Raw genomic sequence first — 26,194 nt, 5'->3', positions numbered from 1 at the left:
ATGGTTCTGTCATGTGATACAGCAGGACAAGGGAGGGAATTGTTGAGAAGATTAATGATGGGTTTGTTGGGACTTGCCTGGCAGCCCAGTGGTTAAGGCTCCCCACCCAACCTCAATGTCCATCAACAGAGGAATGGATGAAGAAGACGTGGTACATATATACAAAGGAATATTACTCCGCCACTTAAAAGAATGAAATAATGCCGTTTGCAGCAACACGGATGCACCTAGAAGAGTGTCATACTGAGTGAAATAAGTCAGCAGAGAAGGAGAAACATCCTATGACATCCAGGAATCTAAAAAGAAATGATAAAAAGGAACTTACAAAACAGGAACAGACTCACAGACTTCAAGAATGAGCTTATGTTTCCCAGCAGGGGAAGCATGAGGGGAAGGGATTAGAGAGTTTGGGGTAGACCTGTATACACACTGCTCTATTTAAAATGGATAACAAATAAGGACCTACTGTATAGCAGGCGGAATTCTGCTCAGTGTTATGCGGCAGCCTGGATGGGAGGGGAGTTTGGGGGAGAATGGATACACGTATACATGTATATCCAAAGGCTGAGTTCCTTTGCTCGTTGCCTGAAATTATTACAACATTGTTGATGGGCTATACCATGAGACAAAATTAAAAGTTTTTTTAAAAAGACTCCTCGTTTCCAATGCAAGGGGCACAGGTTTGGTCCCTGGTGGGGCAACTAAGATCCCACAAGTCGCAAGGTACAACCAAACAACTAAAAATAAATTTTCAAATATTAAAAAAGATGAAGAATTCGTCCTCAAAGCCAGGCCACTTAGGAGTCTCAGATCTGTTTCCAGGCTGGATTTTAACAAAACATGATGTGTTTCCTATCTAATGAGAGTACAATTTCAAGGGAGGAATTATCCAATAAAGCTCTCCAACACTTTTCATCCCAAAGAGACAAGACTCCCCCAACGCCACGATAAGACATTCCAGTATGAGTGTGGAGGGAGAAACCCTCCCAGAAAACCTTCCTGGCCGGGCACAGGGGGCAGAGAGGCCAGGCAGTGAAAGGGAAAACCTGTCATCACGCACAGTCCTGCAGGAAAGCACACAGCCTCCTAGCTGTGCCAAGCTTGGATTAACCTATCATGTCCTGAATGCACATCAGAAACAAAGGCGGTCTTGGCCTTTGCTTCTCCCTTTCCACTCCCTTCCAGCTGTCTTCCATGACACAAGCCCACGAGTGTGGGGTCCATGCCTCTCTCCTCAGCACCACCCATGGCGACCCCCGTTCTCCGTGATAAAAACACCGAGTGTTTCTCCTTTGCGTGTGTGCCCTCCTCGGGCATTTGCATTTTCCTAAACACTTCTTGGAAAAAATTCCTTGGTGGGATAAAGCACTATGCACACCGTGGCTTCAGTGGGCTTTAAGATCTGAGAACCTTGATGGCATTTTAGGAGGAACTCCAACAGGAAAAGCAGATAATGGCGGTGTCTCAGATTGAAGCCTGAGTGGAAGAGGGTGAGCCTGGCCCCACGTCTGCTTAGTGGCTTCTGTCTCCACTTCCACTCCACCCCTCAGGGGTTCGTCAGAGTCTGAGGGTTTCCCAAATGTGACTTGAAGACCTCTGCAGTGAAGTCTTGCCCATATGTGGCGTGAGGGTGTTGGTGGTGATGGTGGTATTGGCATGGGCAGTGCTGGTGATGATGGCGTGTGATGTGAAATGGTGGAGCTGGTGATGGAAACGTGGGTGGAGGCGGTGCTGGTGACAGTGATGGCACTGGCGGTCACGGCGGTCACTGGCCTGACGGTGGGATTATAACGGTGGGGGGCGTGGGCTTGGGGGTGGTAGTAGTGACGGTGATCATGGTGGTGGTGGTGGTGTTAGAGTCAGTGGTTGTGACTGCAGTGAGCACAGTGGTACTGGGGGTTTAATCACAGTGTTGGTGCTGACCTGGTGATGTGGTGGTGATCTGGTGATGTGGTGGTGATCTGGTGATGGTGGTGGTGATCTGGTGATGGTGGTGGTGATCTGGTGATGTGGTGGTGACCTGGTGATGGTGGTGGTGATCTGGTGATGTGGTGGTGATCTGGTGATGGTGGTGGTGATCTGGTGATGTGGTGGTGACCTGGTGATGGTGGTGGTGATCTGGTGATGTGGTGGTGATCTGGTGATGTGGTGGTGATCTGGTGATGTGGTGGTGATCTGGTGATGGTGGTGGTGATCTGGTGATGTGGTGGTGACCTGGTGATGGTGGTGGTGATCTGGTGATGTGGTGGTGATCTGGTGATGTGGTGGTGATCTGGTGATGGTGGTGGTGATCTGGTGATGTGGTGGTGATCTGGTGATGTGGTGGTGATCTGGTGATGCTGGTAGGGTTGTGTGTGCCATGGCTATGGTGGAGCTGATGCTGTGGTGATGGTGGTGGTGATCTGGTGATGGAGGTGTTGCACCATCTGTAGTAACAGACAAACAATCCTATTGGAACAAAGGGTTTATTAAAATTATGTCAATTTTAGGTACTGTGGTAAGGAAAATAAGAAGGTAAACACCTTGCTGAGAAGCATCTTCCTATTCTTTTGTTGGAGCCCATCTCAAGCACTGAAGATCCCTGAGCTGTTCCAGGGTGGGGAGTGGTGTTTCAGCAGGGACTGTGATACACAGGGCAACCAGGAAAGGCACTCCTGATTGAGTGAGTGCCTTGTGCCAAAAGGGCAGCCACCATTCAGACATTCCCTCCCCGGAGACAAGGCTTCAAGAGGTGAGGCTGCAACCGAGGGGCAGGAAGTCGTAACCATGTGTCAAGCTGGAGCAGCAGACCAGGAACCATGCTGAAGACTCATCCTACTTCAGAGGGACCTGATTCAACAAGGACAGAGGTAGCTGGCACACTCTCTACCTCACTGTTCTGTGTCCCAAAAAGTAAACACTTATGTATTAGGGTCAATAAGACATAACCTAGCAGCCAAGAAAGGCTCAGCCATAAAGAAGACTGAGCATTGAAAAACTGATGCTCTGTGGTGCTGAAGAAGACTCAAGAGTCCCTTGGACAGCAAGATCAAACCAGTCCATCCTAAAGGAAATCAACCCTGAACATTCATTGGAAGGACTGATGCTGAAACTGAAGTTCTACTACTTTGGCCACCTGATGGGAAGAGCTGACTCACTGGAAGAGACCCTGATGCTGGGAAAGATCAAAGGCAGGAGAAGGGGACGATCGAAGATGAGATGGCTGGATGGCATCATCGACTCAATGGACGTGAGTCTGAGCAAACTCCAGAAGATAGTGAAAAACAGGGATAATGAAAACTGCAGCCTGGTGTGCTGCAATCCATGGGGTCGCAAAGAGCCAGACACAACTGAGTGACTGAACAACAAAGCAACCAACTGAGGCAGCGTGCCAGGGCCCTGTATACAAGACTGCACCTGTTAATAATTTTAAGTAAAACTGGGATTTTTTTGTAATTTGTTTTGATTTCAACTGCTCAGGTGGAGAAGGCAATGGCACCCCACTCCAGTACTCCTGCCTGGAAAAATCCCATGGACGGAGGAGCCTGGTAGGCTGCAGTCCATGGGGTCGCTACGAGTCGGACACGACTGAGCAACTTCACTTTCACTTTTCACTTTCATGCATTGGAGAAGGAAATGGCAACCTACTGCAGTGTCCTTGCCTGGAGAATCCCAGGGATGGGGGAGCCTGGTGGGCTGCCATCTATGGGGTCACACAGAGTCGGAAACGACTGAAGTGACTTAGCAGCAGCAGCAGCAACTGCTCGGGACAAGGCATGTGCCTGGGCATAGAATGGGTGCTTCACATTTTGGATGAGTGACTCTGGAGTCTGAACTTGACACAGTTCCCTATGAGTCAACTGCCCTTTAAACCAGAGGCTCCCAGCCACCCGCACCCTCAAGTACAGATACCAGCCCCAGCCTCCATCGCCCACTCCTGAGCCCACTGATTCAAATGCTAATCTCAACTGAAAACACCCACACACACAGCCAGAAATAACACTTTATCCGAGCATCCCATGGCCAGTCAAGATGACACATAAAATTAACCATCACACCATCCCTAGGCCATTGAATGCTGCCCAGCTGTTAAAAGAAAGTATTTAGATGTGAGCATATTCATGTGGAAAGATGCTCATGAAACATACATTTTAAAAAAAGAAACTTGGCCATAAAAATATGTATATTAGCATTCCTATTGTGTGGTATGAGATGTGCATATATTTATGTTCAAGTGTGAATAGAAAAACATTTGGAAGGATAGTCAACAAATTATTAATCATGGTGACAGCAAGAGAAGATTTCAGGGTGATTTTTTACTTTATAAAGGAAGCTATTGATTCTTTTGTTACTAGAATATACTATTTGAAAGTGAAACTTAAAAATTATCCACTGTTTGAAAAATAAACAGTGATGTTTGGGTTCACTGAGTGCTATGGACTTAGTTATCATAAATAGGGAGGCGCTTTTATTTCCAGTAAAAAGAGATTATTCATAGCAATTATTGATGCATACCTGAGCAAAACCCCAAAGACCCTCTTGTACACACGTGTAAGGAAGCAGACACAAGAGTGTGTGCTACAGCTTGGCTTGAAGGCAGAAGGGTGGAATCAAGCCAGTGTCCAAGGACGGCCCAGTGAAGATGTCGAAGAACACGGCTTGTTCAGCAGTTAAAGTCTTGCTCACTAGATCAAGCTCTTAGATACACACAACAGTGATGAATCTTAAAAAAAAAAACAAAAAACAAACTCCATCTACCAAGAATTCTTGCCAGAGAAGTGGACCCTCTAGCCCAGCCTTTACAAGAACATCCATTGGTTGGGAAAACAATGGTAGGTAAGGTTTACCATGGTCTGTATGTTTGCATCCCCCGCAAAATTCATATGTTGAAAACCTCATGTCCAAGGTGACGGTAGAAGGAGGTGGGACTTTGGAGTGATTTGGTCCAGAGGGCAGAGCCCTCACAAATGGGATCAGTGCGCTCATAAGGAAGGCCCCACTTTGCTGGTGGCTCAGTGCTAAAGAGTCTGCCTGGGATACAGGAGACCTGGATTTGACCCTTGGGTCAGGAAGAGCCCCTGGAGAAGCCAATAGCAACCACTCCAGTATTCTTGCCTGGAGAACCCCATGGACACAGGAGCCTGGTAGGCTACAGTCTATGGGGCCACAGAGAGTTGGACATCAGTAACTAACACACACACACACACACACACAGGAAGCCCCACAGAGCTCCTCTGCCCTTGCACCATGTGAGGACAGGAGAGGCCTGCAGCACGAAAGCACACCCTCCCCTGGGCTCGCTGGCCCTCTGATCTCAGACTTCAGGCTCCAGATCCACGTCTAAGCAGCTCAGGCTGCGGAGTTGCCTTACAGCAGCCTGAGTGGACCAAGACAGGGTTCTCTGATGGCCCCCGGAAGCCAAAGGAACCTCAGAATGTTCTCCAGGCAAGTGATCTGGCTTCCTCATGCTTGTAGCACAAAAAAAATAAAATAAAATAAAATAAAATAAAATAAAAAATGCAGGAGAAGGTAGATAAACAACAAGGTCCTACTGTAGAGCACAGAGAACTATATTCAATATCCTATGATAACCGAAATGGAAAACAATATGGAAAAGAATGTGTGTGTATGTATACATACATATATATATGTAAAACTGAATCACTTGGCTGTATAACAGCAATTAACACATTGTAAATCAACTACGCTTCAATAAAAATTGTTTTAAATGCAAGAAAAGCAGTCCTCCATACATAGGGGCTCTGACTCAAACATACCAACTCGAAGACATTTTTGAGACAATTGGGGAAATCTAATTCTGGAGCGGGTGTTCGATGATGAGGAATAGTTGCCAACTTTATTACACTGAAGAGCAGCTTTCTCATTCTGTTTTTCCAAAGTCCGTGCATTTTAGCACTGCATATACACAGCCATCAGGGTGAAACAGCTGTGTATATATGTCACCACAGGGTGACCCGGCTGTGGTATCAAACACCTCAGGAGAGAGGAAGGAAAGAATTATAAGGAAATCCAGTGAAATCATAACAGCCACCAATGCTGAGTGACAGAAGACGGTCTTTCAGTGCAAACTTCTGTACTCCTTTGGCTATGCAGGTGAACTGCGTGCAGAAGTGTAAGAAGCAGGCTGGAAGGTAACGCGTCAGAACCGAAGGTGGCGTCTCGTGGGACAGAGAAGAACCTGGGGCAGTGGGCAGAGAGCCCCGCATGAGTCGTGCCTCTCACCTCACAGGCAGGGACTTCCCTGGTGGTTCAGTGGTTCAGAATGCACCCTCTGCTTCAGGGCACATGGGCTCAATCACTAGCCAGGGAACTAAGATCCCTCATGCCAGGAAGCAACCAAGCCTGTGTGCTACACAGAGAGAGAAGCCACAACAAAGAGCCCACCTGCCGCAACCAAGGCCTGGTACAGCCAGAAATGAGTAAACTTTAAAATTAATTAATTTTAAAAAGCAGCCACTTAGGGCAATAATGACAGAATAGTTCTAACTACCCACTCTGCATGCTGTGATCACAGACATTTACGAGTTCTCTATATGTCTGCATATTTTTGAAAATTTTTAAAGATAAAAATGTGTCACCTGAAAAAAAAATGCACAAGTTGAGAGTTATGTTTTATTCCGCAGACTTTCTGAGGACTTCAGGACACAGCACCTCAGGTAACGCTGAGAAAACTGTTACAAAGAGGCAAAGCCAGGGAGCTAGAATATATAGGCTACTGTTCAGTTGCTCAGTCATGTCCAGCTCTTTGTGATTCCATGGACTGCAGCGCGCCAGGCCTCCCAGTCCTTCACTATCTTCCCAAGTCTGCTCAAACTCATGTCCACTGAGTCGGTGATGCCATCCAGCCATCTCATCCTCTGTCCTCCCCTTCTCCTCCTGCCCTCAATCTGTCCCAGCATCAGGGGCATTTCCAGTGAGTTGGCACTTCACAACAGGTGGCCAAAGTATCGGAGTATCAGTTCTTCCAGTGAATATCAGAGTTGATTTCCTTTACGAATAACTGGTTTGATCTCCAAGTTTTTGCAACAAAAGACTAAGTGTTTGGAACATCAAAAGATGAGTGTTACTGAGGGAAAACCAAATATTTTCAGAAATTTAGCACTTTTCTATGTATGAGAAGATGCAAGAGTCTGGGCTCACTGAAGTCATTCCTGTGATTGCACCTCAGCTCTCTGGGGCCAGCATCCTGTGCTTTCTCATCCTGAGTCCCCTCAGGGCTCACCATCCCAGTGGTTGTAATGTGAAGGTTTGATGGCTGGAACATCTTTGTTTAATGGTATGGCAGCTGATATTTTAGTTCTCAATGGTTTTAAAATATAAGTCAAAGAAAGGTAAAAGCAAGAGCCTGTGGAACTCATGGAAAGAAATATCCCACAGAGACCTGAGAACCCAGCTCAAGGAGCCAGGTGCGGGAGCCAGGCACCTAACTTTGCAGGTGATGTGGGCTTTGGCTGCACTGACCACCAGAGTGCCGTGAACCCTGGAGCACCATGTGGGTGCAGAACCCCACACAGACGTGTGACACATATATGGTGACAGACTCTGCGAAGCCCAGACAGTTGGCCATCCTGCTCAGACGTGAATGAAGGGGCCCAGAGAAAGGACTTTGCAGCCAGGACCTCCGGGGCTGGGGGAGCATAGGGACTTACCTCTTTAGGATGAACATCATTTCTTACAATACTGATTAGCATTTAAAAGCACCATACATTTGGCCTATTAAAAACTATCAGGTCCCTACTCTCTGCCAGGCGCTCAACTACCATAAAACAGTGGCTGATGCCAGGGTACACAAGCTAGGGATTGTCCCGGCTGGCCAAACCTGTCCCAGGAAGCCCCAAACTGGGTGTTCAGCATCTTCACCCCTCCCGTGGTATTGGCAATGGGGCATTGCCATGCTAGCAGAGGCCCCAGTTCATCCTCACCAAGCACTGGGACCCAGGCTTGCCACACGGAGACCCCAACTATTATTACAGGCGATCCTCCAAGGTCCCCCCGCTTCTGTCCTTGGGAACTGCCCTGAGTGTCCTGATTTAAGAAGGTCTGCCTTCCCTGCGGGTCTGGGGTGGATCCCACATAGCCTTGTCCCCAAATCTCACCTCTCTGACATAAGGCTCTTCTTCAGTTTCTACAGCAAGAACAGCCTCAGAGAGAGGACAAAGGCATCCAGGAGATTCCATGGAAGGGACAGTGAAGAACTATTGCTCTAAAAAGAAAGAGGGAGAAGGAGGGAAATGTCTTAGTGGATTAAGGACACCCAAAATAAAGCTGGGGAGAGAGCAAATCCTACCTGGGATAATATGAGATGCTGACCTTTTTATTTTTTAGAATTTATTTGTCTGCTCCAGGTCTGAGTTGTGGCACGCGGAATTTTTGATCTTCATTGCAGCATGTGAGCTCTTAGTTGAATCGTGTGGTTGGATCTAGTTCCCTGACCAGGGATCGAAACTGGGCCCCCTGTGTTGGGAGCATGTAGTCTTAGCCACTGAACTGCCAGGGACGTCCCGTAATGTTGACCTCTTTTTTAGTGCTTTGTTGATTTCCACATTTGGAAGGTGGGTATCACTTTTATCATCAGAAAATGTAAGTCTAAAAAATTTTTAAAGACTTAGCAACTCAAAGTGAGTGGAGTACTTTTGGGGACAATCAGGTTTCATCTATTCTTCATTCATAACATCTTGACGTGGAACAGAGATTGAAATTCTGGCTACCCACATAGAGTCAAGTGCTGGCAAAATTGCATTTGGGAGATGGATATCATCATGTGTAGCAAATGAGGCTAACCAGTTCAAGGTTATGCAAACATCTCCGACCCACTGGGAGCATTCAGTGATGGAGCCCTAGCCAAATGGGAAGAAATGTTTTCAACTGTGTAGAGTAATCACAGCTGGAATGACCACATTCTGATTGCTTTAACAATAGCCATCTTTTCCAATTTTATTTTTTAATATTTAATTATTTGGCTGCACCAGGTCTTAGCTGCAGTATAGCAATCTTTGTTCTTGGTTGTGGCAGGCAGGACCTTTTAGCAGCAGCATGCAAAATCTTCAGTTGCAGCATGTGAACTCTTAGTTGAGGCATGTGGGATCTAATGTCCAGAGATCTTGCATTGGGAGCTTGAACTCTTAACCACTGGACAACCAGGAAAGTCCCTCTTCTTTGATTTAAATCAGCAAATGCAAATGTGAAAATGTCCACACCTTAGCCCTGTAAGTATAAAGATGAGCCTCAAGAAAATCCACAAAAGTGGTTCTGTGCTGAAATGCAGACAAAAGTTTTGCTTTTGACCTTTGTGGGTGGCTTAACTGCTGGCCCTCCGCTGCCCACCCTCCCTCTGAAAGTAGTCCTCAGTTTGCCTTCTCCGAAGCAGCCGGGGGTCCCCAGCTTGTGCTTTATCTGCTATCTGATGGTGCTGAGTTAAGGGTTTGGATTGGTGAGCCCAAGAAGAAGGAAGAAAGTTCGGGGGCAGAGGTACCAGGATGCTATGGCTTTGGGAAATGGAGTGATTTTTTTTAAGGTATAAACCAGAAAGACTGATTAATTCACACTAACCTGAGCTAATTAGTAAAATGCAAAAATAGTCTTGCATAATTCACACAAACTAAGTGATTCACGGACAGGTTCTCTCTGATTATTCACCCTGCACACACAGACTGGTGGGCAGCAGCCACATGACACCCACCCCTCAGGGAAAACTCAGGGACAGAAGCAGGATCCTTGTCTAGTCTGCCAGCCTCCAAAGTAGCCACCTCCTCCCAGCGCCCCACACCCCTGCAGAAGGCAAACCTGAAGGTGAGAAGAAACAGTATAAACGTAACTACAACTTAATTACAGAGTGGAAAAAAAAAAAAAAAACCAACATTGAGGGTTGTTTCATTTCCTGCTAGTTTCTTGGGTTTCTAACAGTTCCTGGTACAAGGTAACTGCTCAATAAATACTCAAATAAATTAATCAGTGAATGAAGTTGCCAAAATAACTGATGCTTTATAAAGTATACGAAAGAACTATTCCATTCCAAAGGAAAGTAACCGTAATTAAGATGACATCAACTTAAATGGACATGAGGATCAAAAACCACATGCTTGCATCATCATTTGAAAATCACCCAGAAGCATCCAGTAGAAGTCTGGAGCCCAAGCCACACCTCCTCCAGCCACCTCTCTCTGCTGTGTCCACCCCTTGCTCCTCTGTCCATCTGCCCATGTGTCCTGGCTGGGAGCCTCGCTTTCACCCCAGCTTCCTCTGCCCTCTGCACCACCCACATCAAATCTACCACCCAGTCACTCACCCCTGCCTTCCAGTTCACCTCCCCTGAAGCTAACCTCGTGCTCCCCAGCCTCTGTGGTCCCTTCCATGGGCAATGCTCCTGCACTCTGCTGCACAGAGTGCAGTGTTTAGCTGTTGTTTAGTTGCTCAGACGTGTCCGACTCTCTGCGACCCCATGGACTGTAGCCTGCCAGGCTCCTCTGTCCATGGAATTTCCCAGGCAAGAATACTGGAGTGGGTTGCCATTCCCTTCTCCAGTTGATCTTCCCAACCCAGGGATCGAACCCGCATCTCTTGTGTCTCGTGCATTAGCAGGTGGATTCTTTACCACTAGCACCACCTGGAACACAGGGCTTGCTACAACTCAAAGTGGGCCACATAACCCCTTCTCCAACTTCCCTCAACCTTCTGTTGATAAGATGGGTCTAGATAGATCCCTCAACAACACACACGTCAAGCGCTCAACATGGATTTTTACCTAAGTGATCCCTCACAATGTCCCAAACTTGGGTCCAACCATTACCACCTCTAATAGTTGAGAGAGTTGAGATGGAGGAGAGATAACAAAGAGGGGGTTGCAGGGTTCCCCCAAAGTAAGGCAGTTCTGTTGAAAAAGTTGAACTCAGAATTAAATAATAAAAAACATAGACTCTCCCCTAAATCAGCCATCCATGCCCCCATGAAAATATGAATCATTGTGGCAATTATGAAATGGTAATAATAATCAGTGATGTTGGGCTATTGGAAAACTGTGTTAGGGAGATCATCCATGAAAATTCCCATCGTTGCTCTCTTCAGGACTTCTAAGCCTCATATCAACCATGTTAGAGTTCCCTGTTGACTACAGTTGGGGACCCAGAGGAATAAGATGGGCCTCCAAGGAGTCTTTCTTGGAAGCTCTTATTCAAAACACTACTCCAACACACCTGGGTAATACTATACTATGCCAAGCCACTATTAGAGACTGAATGTTTGTGTTCCCCCACCCGCAGTTTAGAATCTGCCCACCAATGCAGGAGCCACAAGAGACATGGGTTCTATCTCTGGATCAGGAAGATCCCCTGGAGAAGGAAATGGCAACCCACTCCAGTACTCTTGCCTGGAGAATCCCATGGACAGAGGAGCCTGGTGGGCTACAGTCCATGAGGTCACGAGCAGTTGAACACAACCGAGCAACTGAGCACACATACTCCCAACTTAAGATGCTGATGTTCCAAACCCCAGTGTGACAGGTTTTGGAGGTGGGGGTCTTTGGGAGGTGATTAAGTTTGGACCAGGTCATCAAGTGGTGCCCTCATGATGATCCCTTACAAGAAGAGGAAGAGACAGGAGAGCCCCGTCTGTCTGCCTCCTCCCTCCCGTCTCCTGCTGCCTCTTCCTCCATTTTTCTCTCCCTCTTCTTCTTCCCCTCCTTCTTCTTTTCCTCCTCCTCCTCCTTCTTCCTCTTCTCCCTCACCTCCCACCCTCCTCCTCATTCTCTCCATTCGTCTCTCCTTTCCCTCCTCCCCCTCCTCTTCCTTCTTCTTCCTTCCCGCTTCCACTCTCTCTTTCCCCTCTCCCTTCCCCATCAACCCTCCCCTCCCCACTAGCACACACCAAGAAAAGGCCACATGGGGATGTAGCAGGAAGACAGTCATCTTCAAGTCGGGAACAGAGTCCCCATCAGGAAAAGAATTTGCTGGCACCTTGATCTTGACTTCTCAGTCTTCAGAAGCATGAGAAATAAATGTGTGTTGCCTAACCTATGTCTATGGTATTTTGTTATGGCAGCCCTGACTGACTAAGAAAGCAACTGAGATCTCCTTTAGAAACTTGAATAACACTTAACCAGAAAAAGTCAACAAAACGTATGACAACATTCTGAGCCATCTCTGGCATCCCCGCCTCCGTTCCCCACCCCCACCTCCCTCTGTAAGCATAAGTGGTTACCAATTATTTTCAAACTGCATTTTCCCTATTGAACAAGAAAAACACAAATATCATACTTAAAATACTACAATTGTCTTTACCAGGCATCATCATTTTAAGGAAACAATAGTTCTTCCCTTTACATACAGATTATGTTTTTTCCTACAGGAAAAAAAGAAGACACCGAATTTTACACACAAAATTAGCTTTAAGGTGGACAAATGGTGCCATTCAGATTTCAAGCACTTGATCGGTGACAGTTCTGACCCATTAAGTCTGTATAAAAAGATGAACATGACTTTCCCATGTGCCCAGGGCCACCATAAAGTTTTCAAGGTCATAAAGATCTCCTCTTGTGACTGTATTAGATTTCTATGTCAGACCATTTGGGATATCAAATTATCCCAAACCTAACAGCTTAAGATAACACTCATTGGTCCACTTACAGATCATTAGGTGAGATGTCCATGGCTGACATTGCTTGGGTTCCCTGCCCAGGGTCTTCCAAGACTGAAATCACATGCAGAATGTGTGCCTTCTTTTCTGGAGGTGCTAGCGAAGAGTCAAGCTCATTCCGGTGGTTGAATGACTGAGGTTGTAGGACTGACATCCCTGTTTCTTTCCTGGTTATCAGCCAGGGGTCACTATCTGCTCTAAGAGGCCAGCTGCATTCCCTGCCACACAGCCGCCTCTATCTTTAAAACCAGCAAAAGTTGAGTCCCTCTCACATCAAATCTTTCTTCTAAGGCTTCATCTGTTTAAGCCAGGCTTACCCAGGTTGATCTCCTTTCCCTAGTGTGAAAGTGTTAGTCGCTCAGTTGTATCTGACTTTTTGCAAACCCATGGACTGTAGCCTGCCAGGCTCTTCTGTCCATGGAACTCTCCAGGCAAGAATACTGGAGTGGGTAATCATTCCCTTCTCCAGGGGATCTTCCTGACCCAGGGATCAAACCCTGATCTCCGGCATGCAGGCAGATTCTTTGCTATCTGAGCCACCAGGGAAGCCCCGAAGTCAATTGATTACAGACCTTAATTACATCTGCAGAATCCCTTCACGGAAAAACACCTAGGTTGGTGTTTGATTGAAGAGCTGGGAGAAAGTGCGTGGTGGGGGTGGGGAGTGGGGGCAGGGGCGGGGAGGGAGGGGGGGATCTTGGGAGCCATCTTTGGATTCCACCTACCACAATGCCTTGGCTTTTGTTCACCAGCCTCATTATCTTCTTTATTCACAAAGAGCAGGAAAAGATCTCTTACTTCTAATTATTTCCACATGCCAGAAAATGAATCATTTTGGAACTGATGATCTATTCTGTGGCCAAATTGGCGAAATTTCAGAGACCAAAATAAAACCCAGCCTACTCTGAAACCTGTTTGTGCAGGCTCAGGGGTAAAGTCTCTCATCAGCTATTAGCATCATCAGAAGACCCTAAGCACCCCTAACTATCAAGTGGTGCCATGGGGGACCACAGGGGCCTGCAGCAGGTGGGCCTGATCTCTGGTCTGACTCCCACTCATGCTCTTAGCAGGAGCTCTGGTGTCTAAGTCCTCACCTCTCAAAATGTAGTCCTGCCTGCCCAGTAACTGGGCCAACCTGTGAGCTTAGAGGAAATGTGGACTCTCAGGCCCCATCCCTGACCTGCAGAAACAGACTCTGCCTTTCGACAAGATTCTGGAGAATCCATGTGCAGAGTTGAGTTTGAGGAGCCCTGGTGTAAACTACACACCCAAGGACCAGAAATAACTCATTCTGCAAAACCCTGCAAAGACAAACATGTTACGCTCCCCCATCCAAGTCCACTTGGTCCCTGCACCGACTGAGCCTTTATAATGACTTCCATCCACGCTGCATCCAGCCACGCGAGGGGAATCTCATGATTCAAGCAGTGATTCCCTAAAATCACTCCCATCTCTCTGAGTAACTCTTTCCTTGGGTGCCCAATTCTCTGCCTGGTTTTCCCTGCCAGATACCCAGCAAGTACCCACAGTTGGGAGGGCTTTGATTTTTCAACTGTAGCCCCAACCTGAGAGGCTCACTGGAGTCACTCATGGACCTGACAGAGGGACCTGCGCCCCCAACCTTGAACGTTACCCACCTCTGTGTTGCAGCAGCGGGCACCAACACTTAGTGAACTGGCTCACAGCTTATTGGCCGGCACTGGTCACGTGTCCTACTCCCCTTCCCCGCGAACAGCTACGGGCCGGAAATGCCTGCCGTCCACACCGGAAGTGGAGAGCTCCAACCATTCAGGCTCTCATAGCTTGCGTGCCCACTGTTGGGAAAGGCTGATGGAGACTGTGTGGATGGTCCCCTGAAGTCCCCTTGCGGCCACCCCACTTCTCCTTCTCAGGGCACTCTGGGGCCCTTTGCTATCGGCAGGTTTTCTGACAGGTGATGCGGGTGCCAGGTGCCACGTGGCCTCAGCGCTCAGTGCCAGCACCAACTTGCTCTCCCCACTCTCTGGGCTGCTTCTGGGCCTCGGAAAGGCCTGGATTGACCCTCAGGTTTCTAATTTCCCCAGGCAGCAGGAAGTTGGGGCTTCCCTGGCAGAACTCAGAGCTGCTGGGCTGGGGAAGTCTTGTGGCTTTCTGAGGGATTTCCCCCAGCCAGCAGGTCCCAGAACCTGCATCTCCAGGTTTGTCTTCATCAGAACACACTCATCCTGCCAGGTTCCAAAGAGCGCAAGCTGCTGCGGGCTGGGAAAGGGGCTGCATCTTGATGCCTTTCCTTAGAGTGGGGGTGGTTTTCAACAAGTCACTTAACCTTCTTGGGCCTTATTTCCTGGTGTGTAACAAGAAGGCCTTCATAGCATCTCCCTCCAAGACTAGGGGGAGAGAGAAGACGAATAAGGTTTAGGAGAAGATTAAGGGTTGTAGGGACTAAAGGCATGACCATCACTATCCAACTCCTCATGCTACACACTAGCTGTCACGCCTCTTGCACCCTGGATGCCCGTGGTTGTGCATGGCCCAGCACAGCTAGCCCTAAGCACCTGTAGCTAGGACCGTTAAGAGTGCCTCGAAAGCACAGTGCAGAGATGCCCTGGTAGTCCAGTGTTAAGGCTACTAGCTTCTAGCATAGGGAGCATGGGTTCAATTCCTGGTCGGGGAAGTAGGATCTCACAAGCGGTGCAGAACAGCCAGAAAAAATAAAAGCACAGTCCATGGCCCAGGCAGGCCCAGAGAACCACTGGGTCACTTTCGGGTGTTCTTCCTGTGAGGAACCACCTTCCTCTTCTTACCTGCTCTGCTGGGCCCTTATCACCAGACCAGGTACAGAAGCAGGGGTTCTAAGTTTGTCTAATAGGCAAACAAACTTCCTGATGAGGAAGGGCTGGTTCCCAGGAAGGTTGGGATTCTTAACTGGGCTGAAACCAGATCTAGAGTGGAGCATACTGACTGTGCCCCAGCTTGGCCTCCAATCCCTGCAGGGGACACCAGGAGAGTGGGTGTCCCAGCCTAGCCAAGGACAGGGTTCCCTGTCCCTCCACTCTCAGATCCACCTATGCACGGAGGTTCCTCGGAATCCCCAGAACTGGGACCTCCCTGGCTGTCCAGTGGTTAAGATTCTACCTTCCCGGTGCAGGGGCACAGGTTCAATCCCTGGTGGGGGAACTAAGATCCCGCATGCCACAGCCAAAAAAAGAAAAAGAAGAACCCCCAGAACTCTTGCCCCCAAAGAGCCTGAGCACTGTCTCATGGGAGGGCATCATCACTCAGACACTGTGCCCGATGAGTTTGTTGACATGAGAGGGCATGCCAAGGACAGTAAAGACAGAATTTTGCCTTTATCCATATGGTGATCAGGTCTCCTAAAGCATATGATTTTTCACACACGCATATTTAGAAGCTGGCAACCTTTGTATGAGTTTTGTTGCTAAAGAGCAACTGGCCCTTCAAGAGCACCAGTTTGCCTTACAAGGTATTTTTGTTGCTTGTTGTTTTGGAATGTGACAGTCATTTTCTCATTTCGAGCAATACACGAAGAAAAACATCACCTGGCCAGGAAAACCATTGTAACGAGCTGTGTTTCAAAGCGGCTAATTTTGGATGGGTTCTCAGAAGTTTCTAGATTTCTAAAACAGTCATGCATTCTCAGGTGGAAAGAGAGATGCCTTCCTATGTCAGAGGCTGTGGTGTTTGTAGCCCACTTTAGAATGCTTTCCAAAATGTCTGCTCATGCTAGTGGGTTTCATCAAGGGAGGCGAGGCCTCCTTGGGGACATTTAAGATGTTAGGGGGGTTTCTATTCTGATGTCACCATGATGGGGGAGGGACTCTGATAGCATTTGTCAGATACAACTCGGGGAAAGTCCTTCACAACAAATAATCACATCACATCTCATGTGATTATCAAACTTCATTCTTGACATCTGTGTAGCTAACAATCCATTCATTATTATCTGAGCCTGGACGGAACTCCGTATGACGTGTAAACATTGTGTTGAGTTGTTTTTTTTAAAAAAACAAACATGGTTTAAAATACACTGACTCTCTCAGTAATGCCATCCACTGCACACATCAAGAAAAGTCTGTACAGTACTTAGATTGGCTTGGAGTTTTTCCAAGAGCCATTCTTCAGTCTGGACAATTAGAGCACAAACACCAGTGCCTTCCAGGTGTTTCCATTACCGGCACCACACCCGGCTCTGGTCTGCCTTTGCAGCGGTTGCACTTGCAGTGATTCTATATTGAGAAGCAGGCCAGTGTGCACATGTCTTCGCCCAGCAGTGCATGTTGGCGAGGGTAAGCGACAAAGAAAAGGCTGAAATGTACATCTTAGGTTCCTCAGTACCTAAGTCTATACCTCAGACACTAAGCATAACCATGTCCAAGAAAGAAAAAAACAAAGTCCATATTTAAGTTCCCTTTGAGGAATTCTGCTCAATTTTCTGTGACAGCCTGGATGCGAGGGGAGTTTGTAGGAGGATGAATACATGTATATGTATGACTGAGTCCCTCCAGTGTCCACCTGAAACTATCATAAGATTGTTAATCAGCTAAGCCAGTACCAGTGCTCATTCAGTCATGTCTGACTCTTTGTGACTCCTCTGTCCATGGGATTTTCCAGGCAAGAATACTGGAGTGGGTTGCCATTTCCTCCTCCAGGGGATCTTCGCAACACAGGGATCAAACCAATGTAGCCTGCATTTCCCTGCATTTTCAGGCAGACTCTTTACCACTGCACCACCTAGGAAGCATTAACCAGCTATACTCCAGTACAAAATAAAGAGTTTTTTATTAATAAAAAAAAGTTCCCTTTTGGGACAGGATGGGTCAGCAGAATTAGAAATCAGATCCAATGGTCTCCAAATCTCTTCCAAGATTCTGTCTTCTGCACCAAGAAGAATTTAGGTGCATCAAGAGACTTCCCTGGGCTGGCGTATCCTTGCAGCTTCAGACTTGCCATTCTAAACAATTTCTCTTCCTGGCTAAGGTCAACACTGCATACCCAGCCTGGTGGCAGACCCTGGAGTTTGTGGCCACTGGTGTCCTGGTTCTGCTTTCCTCTAGAAAGGAGCCTCATCACCCAGTGCAGATGGAGGCACCAGTTCCCAGCTTTCCATCCAGGTAACCGTGGGCTAAGTCCCCACCCTAAAATCCTCTTTTTTCTAAGGGAGGATAGGAGTATCTTCCGGGGTTGCTGTGGGAGCTGCATGGGGTAATAAGCAATGGTCCTAGGACAGTGTTTAGAGGGATAAGGCTCTCCTCTGGCACTGATGACCCTTCCACTGCGTCATCTCTAGAATCCACTGTCCTGGGGTCATTCTGGTACAGCTTTGGGCTCAAGTGTAGGGTGAACCCCTTCCTTCACTTTCCATTCCGAATGGCACCTCATCTTGGGGGTCCCTGGTCCAACTTGGAGGCATCCTATCACCCCACCAGGGTGTCATTGGAAACTTTGGCAAAGTTGTCACTCTGGAAGTCTCAAAGGGGTACCATTCTTACCCTGACTCCTGTAGCCCCTGCCTGTCCTCAAGTTTCTCCCACCAGAACACTGAGATCTGAAAGGTCAGGGACTGAGGCTCATTATCTTCTGTCTTCTCAGAGTCATGTACACAGTGTGTGCTTAGTAAGTATTCATTAGATGGATAGGTGGACAGAAGGATGGATGGAATGATGGATGAATGAATGGATGGATGGATGGAATGATGAATAGATGGACGAAAGGATGGATGGAATAATGGATGCAGAGATGGGTAGACAGATCTGATAGTAAACTCAGCCTGAAAGTTGAGAAAGCCCCACATTAGATGACCATGGTGTCAAAGCTGCTCTCCCTTCTCCCTGGTGGAGAAAGAAGCTCTTTCCTCCTGCCTGAGGCCCCTTCCCCCAGGCCCTCTGCACCAGCAAAGGTGGGAGAAACTGGTGGTAATTTAGGTTCATCATAGCATCTCAAATCACTTTTCAAACTCTTGGCCCAGCCCCTTAGACCCTTTGCCAAGCATGTTTCTCCTTGGTTTTTAAACCCTGGGGAAACATTATCTGAACATTTCCAATTCATTTATGCTCAGCTCATCAAAATGCCATTTTACAAGAGCTGTTTGAACTCCAAAAGGTCTGGGAAGCTTTCCCTTGGCGCAGTTACACGGAAAGGCAGCCTGGGACTTCCTAAGCAGATGGAGTGCCCTGCTGTGCTACAGGCAATGCTCAACCCCGCTCCCCACACCCTTGACAACCTGAACAGACAAATCCCACTTCAGGGCAGGAGGTCAGGGGGGCTCTATCCAAGCCACCTCACCGCACAAATAAGAAAGTACCCCTGAACCCAATTAGGCAATTTGAGTCCCCGGATGCAAACAATTTCAGAAAGAATCCTCCTATGCAAACATTCCTTTAAATGCAAATGAAGTGCCTCCAGAATTCTCCAGGTTAGTGATAAAAGTGGGAAGGGCATATTCCAAGATCCAGAGGCCAACAGAGTCTCAATTTCCTCTTCCATTTCTCTGTGACGGAGTTACATGGTTTAAAGGGACTGTGTTCTCCAGTGCCCAGAGTGCTGCTGGATTCAGGATTCCATTCCACAGAGCCTGGTGTGGTCTGGCCTCTCACAGCCTCCAGCTCACTCCACATGCATCCTGCAGACAGAAGGAGAGCAAATGCACGAAACCTTCTGGAAATCCCCTTCTCCATTCCTTGGGCTGTTCCCTGTTACCTACCCTCTCCTCCTGTCAGCAACTCTCCAAATGTAAGGATAAAAACAAATAACTTCCTCACCCCCACCCACTTCTCCACTTTCACCTCCATGACCCAATTCAAATCTTTCCTGTGCCCTGGGTGGGGGCGAGGCGGAAAACAGGGGGGTGGAGGTGGGGTGGCAGCGGGTAGGGCTGGGGAGGTATTAGTTGTACCAGAAATCAGAAAAGCAGAAATCACTAAAATTGAAAACAGGGCAATACAGAAAATCAATGAAAGCAAAAATTGGTTATTTGAAAAGATCAATAAAATTAACAAACCTCTGGCAAGACTGGCAAAAAAGAGAAGATACAAATTACCAGTTTCAACAAGGAAATGGGATAAAGCAACAAATATAACAGGCATCACATGGTTAATAAGGAAATACTAGGAAAAACACTACATGCATAAATTTGACAATTTAGATGAAATTAACAAATTCCTTGAAAATTAGTAACTACAAGATCCCCTGGAGGAGGGTGTGGCAAGCCACTCCAGTTTTCTTGCCTGGAGAATCCCCATGGACAGAGGGGCCTGGCAGGCTACAGTCCATGGGATCACAAAGATTTGGACATGACTAAGCGACTGAGCAAGAGTGAATATCGACATTCTAGAAATCAGTGAACTAAAATGGACTGGAATGGGTGAATTTAACTCAGATGACCATTATATCTACTACTATGGGCAGGAATCCCTTAGAAGAAATAGAGTAGCCATCATGGTCAACAAAAGAGTCCGAAATGCAGTACTTGGATGCAGTCTCAAAAATAACAGAATGATCTCTATTTGTTTCCAAGGCAAACCATTCAATATCACAGTAATCCAAGGCTATGCTCCAACCAGTAACGCTGAAGAAGCTGAACGGTTATAGGAAGACCTAGAAGACCTTTCAGAACTAACACCCAAAAAAGATGTCCTTTTCATTATAGGGGAGAAGGCAATGGCAACCCATTCAGTACTCTTGCCTGGAAACTCCCATGGACAGAGGAGCCTGGTAGGCTGCAGTCCACGAGGTCGTGAAGAGTCGGACACAACTGAGCAACTTCACTTTCACTTTTCACTTTCATACATTGGAGAAGGCAATGGCAACCCACTCCAGCATTCTTGCCTGGAGAATCCCAAGGATGGAGGAGCCTGGTAGGCTGGTGTCTATGGGGTCACACAGAGTCGGACACGACTGAAGTGACTTAGCAGCAGTAGCAGTTTTATTATAGGGGACTGGAATGCAAAAGTAGGAAGTCAGAAACGCAACAGGCAAATTTGGCCATGGAATACAGAATGAAGCAGGGCAAAGGCTAATAGAGTTTTGCCAAAAGAACACACTGGTCATAGCAAACACCCTCTTCCAACAACACAAGAGAAGACTCTACACATGGACATCACCAGATGGTCAACACCAAAATCAGATTGATTATATTCTTTGCAGCCAAAGATGGAGAAGCTCTATACAGTCAACAAAAACAAGACCGGGAGCTGACTGTGGCTCAGATCATGAACTCCTTATTGCAAAATTCAGACTTAAGTTGAAGAAAGTAGGGAAACCACTAGACCACTCAGGTATGACCTAAATCAAATCCCTTATGATTATACAGTGGAAGTGAGAAATAGATTTAAGGGACTAGATCTGATAGACACAGTGACTGATGAACTATGGACGGAGGTTCATGACACTGTACAGGAGACAGGGATCAAGACCATCCTCATGGAAAAGAAATGCAAAAAAGCAAAATGCCTATCGGAGGAGGCCTTACAAGTAGCTGTGAAAAGAAGAGAAGCAAAAAGTAAAGGAGAAAAGGAAAGATATTCCCATCTGAAGGGAGAGTTCCAGAGAATAACAAGAAGAGATAAGAAAGCCTTCCTCAGCGAGCAGTGCAAAGAAATGGAGGAAAACAACATAATGGGAAGGCTAGAGATCTCTTCAAGAAAACTAGAGATACTGAGGGAACATTTCATGCAAAGATGGGCTCGATAAAGGACAGAACTGGTATGGACCTAAGAGAAGCAGAAGATATTAAGAAGGTGGCAAGAATACACAGAAGAACTATGCAAAAAAGATCTTCATGACCCAGATAATCACAATGGTGTGATCACTCACCTAGAGCCAGGCATCCTGGCATGTGAAGTCAAATGGGCCTTAGAAAGCATCACATGAACAAAGCTAGTGGAGGTGATGGAATTCCAGTTGAGCTATTTCAAATCCTGAAAGAGGATGCTGTGAAAGTGCTGTGCTCAATATGCCAGCAAATTTGGAAAACTCAGCAGTGGCCACAGGATTGGAAAAGGTCAGTTTTCATTCCAATCCCAAAGAAAGGCAATGCCAAAGAATGCTCAAACTACTGCACAATTGCACTCATCTCACATGCTAGCAAAGTAATGCTTAAAATTCTCCAAGCCAGGCTTCAGCAATACGTGAACCGTGAACTTCCAGATGTTCAAGCTGGTTTTAGAAAAGGCAGAGGAACCAGAGATCAAATTGCCAACATCCGCTGGATCATGGAAAAAGCAAGAGAGTTCCAGAAAAACCTCTATTTCTGCTTTATTGACTATGCCAAAGCCTTTGACTGTGTGGATCACAATAAACTGTGGAAAATTCTGAAAGAGATGGGCATACCAGACCACTTGACCTGCCTCTTGAGAAATCTATATGCAGGTCAAGAAGCAACAGTTAGAACTGGACATGGAACAACAGACTGGTTCCAAATAGGAAAAGGAGTACATCAAGGCTGTATATTGTCACCCTGCTTATTTAACTTATATGCAGAGTACATCATGAGAAATGCTGGGCTGGAGGAAGCACAAGCTGGAATCAAGATTGCCGGGAGAAATACCAATAACCTCAGATATGCAGATGACACCACCCTTATGGCAGAAAGTGAAGAGGAACTAAAAAGCCTCTTGATGAAAGTGTCTGACCCTTTTGCAACCCCATGGACTGTAGCCCTGTAGGCTTCACTGTCCATGGGACTTTCCAGACAAGAATACTGGAGTCGGTTTCCATTTCCTTCTCCAGGGAAACCTTGCACTACTATGTTGCTAATAATAGTAAGAGTAGACATTCTTTTTTTTTTTTTCAGATTCTTTTTTTTAAATTTATTTATTTTAATTAGAGGCTAATTACTTTACAATATTGTATTGGTTTTGCCATACATCAACATGAATCCACCACGGAAGAGTAGACATTCTTATCTTGTTCTTCGTCTTAGGTGGAAAGCACTCTTTCATCAAGTTTGCTGCTAGCTACATATAGCTTTTGGTAGATGTTGCTTGTCAAGTTGAGGAAATTCTCCTCTATTCTTCCTCAGTTCAGTTCAGTCACTCAGTCATGTCTGACTCTTCACAACTCCATGAATTGCAGCATGCCAGGCCTCCCTGTCCATCACCAACTCCTGGAGTTCACTTAAACTCATGTCCATCGAGTCAGTGATGCCATCCAGCCATCTCATCCTCTGTCATCCCCTTCTCGTCCTGCCCCCAATCCCTCCCAGCATCAGAGTCTTTTCCTATGAGTCAACTCTTCTCATGAGGTGGCCAAAGTACTGGAGTTTCAGCTTCAGCATCATTCCTTCCAAAGAACACCCAGGGTTGATCTCCTTTAGAATGGACTGGTTGGATCTCCTTGCAGTCCAAGGGACTCTCAAGAGTCTTCTCCAATACCACAGTTCAAAAGCATCAATTCTTTGGCGCTCAGCTTTCTTCACAGTCCAACTCTCACATCGATACATGACCACAGGAAAAACCATAGCCTTGACTAGACGGACATTTGTTGCCAAAGTAATATCTCTGCTTTTCAATATGCTATCTAGGTTGGTCATAACTTTCCTTCCAAGGAGTAAGCGTCTTTTAATTTCATGGCTGCAGTCACCATCTGCAGTGATTTTGGAGCCCAGAAAACTAAAGTCTGAGATTGTTTCCACTGTTTCCCCATCTATTTGCCATGAAGTGATGGGACCAGATGCTATGATCTTCATTTTCTGAATCTTGCACTTTAAGCCAACTTTTTCACTCTCCTCTTTCACTTTCATCAAGAGGCTTTTTAGTTCCTCTTCACTTTCTGCCATAAGGATGTTGTCATCTGCATATCTAAGGTTATTGATATTTCTCCTGGCAATCTTGATTCCAGCTTGTGCTTCCTCCAGCCCAGCATTTCTCATGATGTACTCTGCATGTAAGTTAAATAAGCAGGGTGACAATATACAGCCTTGATGTACTCCTTTTCCTATTTGGAACCAGTCTGTTGTTCCATGTCCAGTTCTAACTGTTGCTTCCTGACCTGCATATAGGTTTCTCAAGAGGCAGGTCAGGTGGTCTGGTATTTCCATCTCTTTCAGAATTTTCCACAGTTTATTGTGATCCACACAGTCAAAGGCTTTGGCATAGTCAATAAAGCAGAAATAGAGGTTTTTCTGGAACTCTCTTGCTTTTTCCATGATCCAGCGGATGTTGGCAATTTGATCTCTGGTTCCTCTGCCTTTTCTAAAACCAGCTTGAACATCTGGAAGTTCACGGTTCACGTATTGCTGAAGCCTGGCTTGGAGAATTTTAAGCATTTCTTTGCTAGCATGTGAGATGAGTGCAATTGTGCAGTAGTTTGAGCATTCTTTGGCATTGCCTTTCTTTGGGATTGGAATGAAAACTGACCTTTTCCAGTCCTGTGGCCACTGCTGAGTTTTCCAAATTTGCTGGCATATTGAGCACAGCACTTTCACAGCATCGTTTTTCAGGATTTGAAATAGCTCAATCGGGAATTCCATCACCTCCACTAGCTTTGTTCATGTGATGCTTTCTAAGGCCCACTTGACTTCACATTCCAGGATGCCTGGCTCTAGGTGAGTGATCACACCATTGTGATTATCTGGGTCATGAAGATCTTTTTTGCGTAGTTCTTCTGTGTATTCTTGGCACTTCTTCTTAATATCTTCTGCTTCTCTTAGGTCCATACCGTTTCTGTCCTTTATTGAGCCCATCACAACTAAGGCAACTTAGCATCCATGCAAGCACATACTTACATTGAGCCAGATAACTAATGATAATTTCCCTGTTTGAAAATCACTCACTTAGTAATCTTAATTGCATCTGAAAACCCCCTTCACAGCAGTATCTAATGTTTGACTGAATAGTCAGGGAACAGGAATCTTGGTGGGGAAATCTTTGAGATTATGCCTACCAGAGACTTGGAGAACTTACTTGAAAAATCCTATATCTGACCAAGGACTCATGCCTAGAAAACAGGCAAAGTCACTAAAGAGGATACACAAATGGCAAGTAAACACATAAAAAGATGATCAATAACACTATTAGAAAAGAGCAAGTTAAAGACCACAATGAGATATCACTACACACCTATCGGAACAGCTAAAATGAAAATAATGACCATACCAAATGCTGGTGACGATTCTGGGGAACTGGATCTCTCGTCCACTGTTGGTGGGAATGTGAAATAGTACAGCCATTGCAGTCCTGAGTATTTATCTCAGATAAGTAAAAACTTACGTCCGCACAAAATCTTTTATACAGGGCCGTGCAGTACATGGACAACCTGTGCGCAGTCCTGAGCCCGCTTGCCGACCTGCACGCACAAGTGCTGCACGTGGACCCCACCAACTTCCCACTGGTGATCCAGTGTTTCCAGGTGGTGCTGGCCTCCCACCTGCAGGGCGAGTTCATGGTGGAGATGCAGGCGGCGTGGGATAAGTTCCTGACGGGCGTGGCCGTGGTGCTGACGGAGAAGTACCGCTGAGTTCCGTGCCCCGCAGGTCTAGGTCTGCGAAATTCAATAAACAGGCCTCAGTAGGCTGGAAAAATTAAAAAAAAAAAAAAAATCTTTTATACAAATTTTTATTGTTGCCTTATTTCTTTTATAACATCCCTAAGCTGGAAACAAGCAAAATGTCCTTTAATGAATGGATGAATGGTTAAACATATGGATAGAACCATACTATGAATGTGCTAGCAAGCATTCTCCAGAGTTAGATAGATGATAGATAGATAGATTTTAAGAAATTGGTTTGTATAATTGTGGAGACTGTCAATCTAAAATCTTCAGAATAGATGAGCAAGCTGGAGACTCAGGGAAGAGTAGATGTGGTAGGTCAAATCTGAAGTCAGTCTGCTGAAAGTTTCCATCTTCCTTGGGAGAAGTCAGGTTTTTTACTATTGAGTCCATCAATTACTTATTTACAAATTCTACTGATTTAAATGTGAATCTCCTCTTAAAAGATATCTTTGCAGGAACAAAATAGAATAATGTTTGGCCAAATGCCTGGGAACCGTGATCTACCCAAGATAACACATGGAATTAACATTACAGTGGAGTGCTGCTGCTGCTGCTGCTAAGTCGCTCGGGTGTGTCCGACTCTTAGCGACCCCATGGCCTGCAGCCCACCAGGCTCCTCCATCCATGGGATTTTCCAGGCAACAGTACTGGAGTGGGGTGCCATTGCCTTCTCCCACAGTGGAGTACTACTCAGCAATAAAAAAGGAACAGATGGTTGGTACAGCTTGCACAGGCCTCAGGGGAACTCTGCTGAATGAAAATAAAATACAGTCTTAAAAGGCCACATACTATATGATTCAATTTACATAACATCTTCTGAATAACCAAAATACAGACATGGAAAACAAATTAGTGGTTGGTGGGAGAGAAGGGGTGACTGTCAAGGGAAACATGAGGGAATCTTTACAGTGATGGAGCAGTCCTGTACCTTGACGGCAGCAGTGCTTTTAAGCATCTCTACACCTGTTGCTGCTGCTGCTGCTGCTAAGTCACTTCAGTCATGTCCGACTCTGTGCAACCCCATAGACGGCAGCCCACCAGGCTCCCCCGTCCCTGGGATTCTCCAGGCAAGAACACT

The 26,194-nt window shown here is 46.4% G+C and overlaps 1 protein-coding gene across 1 annotated transcript; it reads left to right on the top strand.

Annotated features, from left to right (window-relative positions):
- The first annotated feature begins 1,692 nt into the window (after window positions 1-1,692).
- On the top strand, window positions 1,693-25,080 carry LOC100299995 (hemoglobin subunit mu-like). The gene is made up of 3 exons (XM_024999712.2): window positions 1,693-1,779; window positions 6,094-6,131; window positions 24,858-25,080. Exons 1-3 carry the CDS (start codon window positions 1,693-1,695, stop codon window positions 25,078-25,080), a joined length of 348 nt encoding a protein of 115 aa, XP_024855480.1.
- Window positions 25,081-26,194: the final 1,114 nt, after the last annotated feature.

Source organism: Bos taurus, chromosome 11, assembly GCF_002263795.3.
Source record: "Bos taurus isolate L1 Dominette 01449 registration number 42190680 breed Hereford chromosome 11, ARS-UCD2.0, whole genome shotgun sequence".
NCBI lineage: Eukaryota > Metazoa > Chordata > Mammalia > Artiodactyla > Bovidae > Bos > Bos taurus.
This window is presented reverse-complemented; position numbering and strand designations above follow the sequence as displayed.